The 7172-nt window shown below is 35.1% G+C and overlaps 1 protein-coding gene across 1 annotated transcript; it reads left to right on the forward strand.

Moving 5' to 3' along the window:
- The first annotated feature begins 5262 nt into the window (after positions 1-5262).
- On the forward strand, positions 5263-6565 carry LOC149788001 (uncharacterized). The gene is made up of 2 exons (XM_089975700.1): positions 5263-5505; positions 6131-6565. The coding sequence occupies exons 1-2, from the start codon at positions 5289-5291 to the stop codon at positions 6355-6357; spliced, it is 444 nt and encodes a 147-aa protein (XP_089831826.1). The 5' UTR covers positions 5263-5288; the 3' UTR covers positions 6358-6565.
- Positions 6566-7172: the final 607 nt, after the last annotated feature.

Here is a 7172-nt window from a genome sequence, read left to right on the forward strand (position 1 = left end):
GAGCCCTCTTTAATGAAACTACTAAGAAATGGTGTATCCTGACTTGAACTTAATAAAATTCGACCAGTTACTTATTTTTGTTTCAAATGAGTGAGGACAAATTATCAATCGATTTAACAAGCGATTGACATCAGTCCCATTTTCACCCACCAGTGTCTCTCAGTTTGCCTTTCTGTGAGTGGAAGCGCATACTAATGGCTGTAGTCGCATTCTCAAACAATACAATTCAAGGACAATGAGAACCATTAGTGCTGTATTCGTCACTCGGAGCATTATATAATGACATATCTGTTATTTGACTGCTCGTTAATCTGGTTGGTCGTGGGAGACCTTTTCCTGAAGTGACTCTACCGTTTCTTAGATATAGTTTTTTTATATATACCTTCGACGCATAGTATTAAATCAAACACATCTCTGCCGAGTTTAATATTAACCGAATCACCTTGCCATATATAGATCCGACTTATTAATTATACATTCTGTCCAAGTGATAGATCTAAAGTTTCTTTTACGGCGTCGAAAATAATTTTTCTGAGCTTTGTAAGTCCATGCTCGTCATGAATCGGATCTACGAACAGTTTATGAAGAAACTTATCATTCAGCAGTTGCCTTTATATTTTCGCGTATTCATACACTTCTTGAAGATAGCAAGGTATCTCTGGAGACCCCGGGTGGCCGAGTGGCCTAAAGCGCTCACCGTTACGAATCATTGTCATCTCACCTCTGTCTGCGTGAGTTCGAATCTCGGATTCGGTAAATGTGTGTATGTGAGAAAACTTGCCAGTAGCTTCTTGTGGATCAGTGGTTCTTTCCGGAAATTTGCCTGGTTCTTCCTCCACCATTTATACTGTCCACCATGTAAAGCCTATTTTGAAAAATGGCGATAAACCCTACATCAATAATAGCAAGGTATCTCCGACTGTCTGTTTGAATCGCGGCCTTTTGGTTTCACCACATCTTTCAAACCCACGGAGTAATTTCATTTGAATCATTGCATACACTACCTACCAACTGAGCTCGGCTTTCCAATTCATCTGTATACATTATTTTCATTGTTCAGAGGATACAAGAAGACTTTAATTTGTATTAATTACTTTATATTTTTCAAACAAGCAATTCACACTACAACAAATGATTCATACTTTCCAGACTTTTTATTAAACGTCATAATTTGTATGTGTTATCGAATTACTCACAACTACTATGCTAACTAATACCTGACTGATGATATTTGACACTTGATTAATAACAAAACTGAATAATGAACTGGCATTCTGCTAGAACTTGTGTACTTTTTAAAATCAGAATGGTAAAAAATGATTGCAACCAGTGACACCATCTTCACGTACGCGTACAGCTTTCATAATTTTTAAATCAGATTAAAAGTCAACTCGTTTCGTCTTTAGGTCCCATCTACAGAGCCACTATTGTCAAAGACGACTGCATAAATACAAATTATTGAAATGTTTAACAGTGTAGAATAATTGGTTTGATTTCTACAGAGAAAGAATTGCAATAACATATACATTTCTGGAAAAGTCTGTTTTATCAAACATGTATACAGAATTACACACACTATAGGTAAAATCATTAAATTCTCAACGATTAGTGATCAGAAAAAATGTTTTTAAGACTTTCCTTAAAATAATAAACGACCGAAATTCAAACATTTGGGTTAAAAAAAAAACATACCAGCAAAGAAACAGAAAAACTCACTCCCCTGCCAAGCCCCACACTCAAACAAACACGAAAACAACATAAAGTGTGCTAGAACGTACATTATATATATATACGTTGAGGTTTAAGCGCATATGCAAGCATGCTTCGTATGTTCTTGATGAACATATCTCTAGTTTTACATTCATTCATCTATGAAAGAAAACTTAACATACATAAACACATACGTGGAACGAAACTTGACAAGAAAGAAAGTTGTCAAGGCTATATCATCCACCTTATGGACAGATTCCCCCTTATTCGCACTAGAGAAGAAATAATCGTTTTGTTTAAACTGTATATTTGTTTAACTATCCTCATGTTTTCGTAGAGGTTACGTTCTGTAGCAGAAGTTTCTCATTCAGTCGTCTTTGTATGGCAGCATCGTTTTCACGAAGCCAGTGTTGATGTTTACGTGTGGTGGAACCGATGGATTTGGATGTAATTCAAAAGAATTTCTGGAGGATGCACATTTTTCCTCGACATGTTTGGACTTCATAAAATAAGGATAATTCTGCCAGATACTACAGTAAAGCTTAATCACAAGATAAACCCAAACAAATACCGCTGACTTAAAAATTTGTACCAACATTCAGTAACGATTGTTGTGACAAAATATTATGAGATATATTATATTAGCATTTTTCGATCAATTGGAAGAAAGAAGTCGAATATATTCACATCTTTTAGCAAATGAGGCATCCACTGCGATAGCGTTTTATAAACAAATGTTTTTTCCTTTCGTTTCCATTTTCGCAGATACGTAAATACATGCTTTTTGTTTTAATAGATGATCGCGGTTATATTTGTTGTACATAACGGAATGGAAATATTTGTATGTAGAACTTGGGTCGTATATAAATTACCATTATATTTGTTTTTGAGTAACTTTTATAGCGTCGACCATTCATGTTTTAAAATGTTTGGATTAATTTATATTATGTACTAATTGTAATCAAAATTAAAAAATAAAGTTAATTACTGAATGTACTCTTATTGAAGCTAAATATATTTTTATATCTTTATTCGGCATATTCTATCCCTAGAAGCTAAGTCGCCAATTTTCAACATTTTTTCCGGATTGTCTTTATACACTCTAAGAATGTAAATGCAAGTTATACCGAAGTAAAGCAATGATACGGAACGATATTCGTGTGAACAGTTTCATATTTCGGATATAAGATATTTTCAGCTTCAAAGTAAAGTACAAATACACGGATTTAAAAACTTGAATTGACCTAATACCAAACAGGAACAAGTAGCAGCATTTGCCAAATGTACTTTGAGGACGTATATACATATTTCTTGTACTTACCGAACATTTGCAGGAAAAGACGTATCTCATAAATAATCAGAAGTCAACAGTGCATGACGTATCCACCATCCAGTCTGAATAATTGATTTTTTCCATCATCTGATATTTTAGGCTTTAAACATACATGCTTTATATCCTATGACAGTACTATCTATAACAGTATCAGACATGAATGTCCTTGACCAGGATATTTTAACATGCTAACTCTATTTTCTGAGCTTACTTATTTGCTTTGAGAAGTTTTTGTATTCCAGAAAACATGAATGATGGTCAAAAAATTCAGGATATTAAGAATATGAAAGTTTTATACTTATGGAGCTAGAACGTTACATACGTTCTTATCTCAGAATATCAGAATGAACTGACATTAAATATGAATATTCTCTGAAGAATCGATGAAGGATAACCTCGGCCTAATTTCTAATGAACTACTGAAGCTGATTATGAAGTTGTCCATTCCTCGTAAAGAGAAGGAAGATGGCTTATTTACCTGAATAGTAGATAGAAAAATGCTGATGCTTGGAAAACCCAAATAGAATTAATATTGTGCATGCCTTTTTCTGTGACAACTGGTGCACATTGCCGGTGCGAGTGAGATCGCAGATGATAATCAACCATTATGATTGAGTAAAGTACAAACGTTTTCGTACATTTATCAGTTTTCAATAGCTCTGAGTTGAACCTGAAAACCAGTCACTGCAGGTTGGGTGAGGGTCAGTATAGAAACTAGCCCATGAAATCACGAATCCCTGAAAGACGTCACGTTCTCAGCATTAGGAAAATGGAGATTGTATTAGTTACCGGACTATAATACTTGCTTGCCAATTTGGCCTGTACCAGTCAAATTTCTACTACGCATTGACTGCACATGCGATCTTAGAGTTTCATTTTAACTTTATTTTTCTTAATGGCCGAATAAGAACCTCGATTTAATAATATGTCAGCGTAACTGCTATAGAGATTTTCTATATTATAAATTATTTAGTTTACATATACTTAAATTTTATTATAAATGACACGAATTTTGACAACGGTTTCTCTTCTTCTAAACCGATCTTGTATTGCATTTACTTTTGATCTGACATAAAGTTCACATTATGCTCGTGCATGTGTACTTTAATCCTATTGATGAAAATTTCGTTCGTTATGGCCTTGTCTAACACTTTAAAAACAAGCTATACAGAAGTAAAGCAATTATACAGAATGCTGTATGTGTGAACAATTTCATTTGTAGAAAATGAAAGACTTCTGTTCTCAACTTTAGAGTACAAATACACAGATTTCAATATGGGATTGACTTAATACCAAATGCGGGAGGCCGCGGGTTCGACCGGCCTAGTCATAGCAAAGACATGAAAATGGTACAAACAGTTGCCTAGTTTATAAATCTAAAACACACAAACACTCACTTTCGCAATGTGCCTTCAACAGATGCTTGCATTAGGAAATAACTAGATACCGAACAGTAGGACTCATTTTGCAGCAAAGTATGCAAAAGTAATATTTGTCCGTCGGACATTGTGTGTGATCGTGTGTCTGTGGGTATTTGGACGTATTAATCAATACAGATTCTTTGATTGGACAATTAACTGCTGGGTATCGGACTAATAATAAACGGCTTAGAATAAACGTTTGGTTCTCTTATCTGTTGTCAGTCATCAGGTAGTTAGAAGATTGATGCTCAGTATTTGTCTTTAGTAAATACCGAGGATTATTGAGATCCCACTGAGCTGGGAACCTGCTCCTTTGATCTAATTTGTACCCTTCTTTGACAGAAAATTAGTAGTGGAGTGGGGATGGGGTTATGCACGCTTTCTCGTTATTACAAATCCAATGCACTGAAGTTGATGAATGATGTAATAATATTATTATTGCAATATATACTATCTGTAATGGTGATAAGTATGTGTAGTAATTGACAGTGAGAGTTCCTTAACCTTGTGACAGCGTATGGTCGGATCCCAATGCGGGTTTGTACACGATATAATAAAACTTAAAATCATTAAAAAAGTGAAAACAAGGCGGACACCAGTTTTGCAAATATTCAATGTTCTTGGGGAAAATTATTAGAGAATGCGTCTTTAACACATCAGACAAATGTAATCATCCTAATCGGATATCAGATAAACACGAAAATATCCAGACGCACGTGTTCAAAAGTTACATAAATTATTTGGCCTCCAGTATAAATAGAGCACTTGACTTCACCTCCACACTCCATCTAACGTTGTCATAAGAGAACATCACAAGATCTGCAATGCTTCCAATACACCTTCTGCTAGTACTGACGACTTGTGCCTCCGTTAGAACAGCCTTCCTCGAAAAGGTGAGTGAAGCCGACCTGGACGCTGTTCGTATTCGACTAGAAGAGGAAAAGGCCAAAAGACTTCTTCTGGAGAATGACATTGAGGTTTTGATGGTACAAGTTGAAGAGCTAAAAAGGGGATTTTCTCAAAGATCAAAAGATATCAATGGTATGGATGTCTATCTATCTATCTATCCATCCATCCATCCATCTATCTATCTATCTATCTATGTATCTATCTATCTATCTATCTATCTGTCTATCTATCTATCTATCTATCTATCTATCTATCTATCTATCTATCTATCTATCTATGTGGCGTGTTCTTTTTATGATCTTACTCATTTATTATGTATATAGTTGTGTCTTTAATGAATTTTCACTTTTCAGCGATTACCATTTCTTGCCTAGTTTGGTAGCGTTTAGGAAGACTTTTATGGGTACTCTCGGGTTATGTTATTATGATAATTGTGGATTGGACGAGGAGCCAGTTTTCATTCTCGCGGGTTCAGTTCTTTAGAGATTCCTAAATATGAAATACATGCCTGCGAATAACGTTCGTTTATATGATAGATCAAAAACGCATTTTCACAAGGTTTTTGAATGGAATGGGCTGACATATTTGCATGATAAGAGATAAAGTACTGTAGCTACTGGGCTAGTTTTTATTTTCGTATTCAGTAAATGACGAGAAGCCAAATTTACTTTCAGATCTTTTTGTAGACAAAATAGATTAATGGGGACATTTTAAAAAATTTCGTACAACTCACCTATACTTAAATTATCTGTTTCAGCTTCTTCAGGAAATGTGACCTCTTATACAACCTCCATTGCTTTTACTGCTATTCTTTCCAAAGAGACTACACACGTTTTTGAACAGACAGTGATTTTTGACAACGTCAAGGTAAATGAGGGAAACTGCTATGATTCTTCTACTGGAAGATTCCGCGCACCTTTCCGTGGACTGTATATGTTCTCTGTAACCATTCTGAAAACTATTGATAAAAAAAGACAACGTTGAGATAGGACGGGTATTTTCTGGAACAACTACAAGCGATTAGGGTTCAGTAACTGTGGTTACCGTAATGGAGAATGGTCAGGTGGCCTATGTCACATAGTATTCTAGTGCTGCAGAGACTATGCATGGTGACAACTGGGCCACATTTACTGGCCTACTACATGCCCGATCTAATTAGATAAAGTATCCTTTTAAGGATAAAAGCGATTTATCTACGGTGAAAAGTTTGAATAAATTCATCCTTGTAATCATTCGACTTGTGTTTACCTATATTCGTATTTTTGAAAGTTTGCTTAAGTAATATAACCCTTCGATTCTTTTTAAGTATTCTTGTTAATATTGAGAAAGTTTTGCTCTTTTTATGGTACACGCCTTGGTGAAACGCGTTTCATTTTTCTTCATATGGCAATAATCTGTATCAAATTTCAGATCAGAAAGTTGTTGTTAGTCACCTTTGGGAAGTCTGAGAACTATATTTGTCTACGTAGTCAGGATATCTTGACATTGTGGCCCGCAGAATGTCTTCAAGGTATCACAAACCCTCTTCGTGTCATTCCTGTATGCGAACAACAGACTCTTGTATGCCTTATTACTAAGTGATACATGGCTGACACATATGCGAGCAACGTTGGTCAGAAAACAGTATACTTCTTCTGTAATGTACACCTTTAAGGATTTCTTGAATGTTCAAATTAATTGATATCAAAAATTTACCATAAGAGTGTTGGAAAGTATTATATACCATTTTGGTACATACATGACTATATAAAACATACCAATTCCTGTATTGAGAAGTAACACTAACAGGAACAGCAATT

The sequence above is a fragment of the Sinohyriopsis cumingii genome, chromosome 11 (assembly GCF_028554795.1).
Source record: "Sinohyriopsis cumingii isolate HCF-2022 chromosome 11, ASM2855479v2, whole genome shotgun sequence".
Classification (NCBI taxonomy): domain Eukaryota; kingdom Metazoa; phylum Mollusca; class Bivalvia; order Unionida; family Unionidae; genus Sinohyriopsis; species Sinohyriopsis cumingii.

What these genes read in the sequence shown, in the direction of transcription:
- LOC149788001 (XM_089975700.1), top strand. Translation starts at nt 5,289, where the DNA reads ATGCTTCCAATACACCTTCTGCTAGTACTGACGACTTGTGCCTCCGTT. An exon ending in AAGATCAAAAGATATCAATG is followed by an intron (nt 5,506 to 6,130) that starts GTATGGATGTCT and finishes TATCTGTTTCAG; the next exon opens with CTTCTTCAGGAAATGTGACC.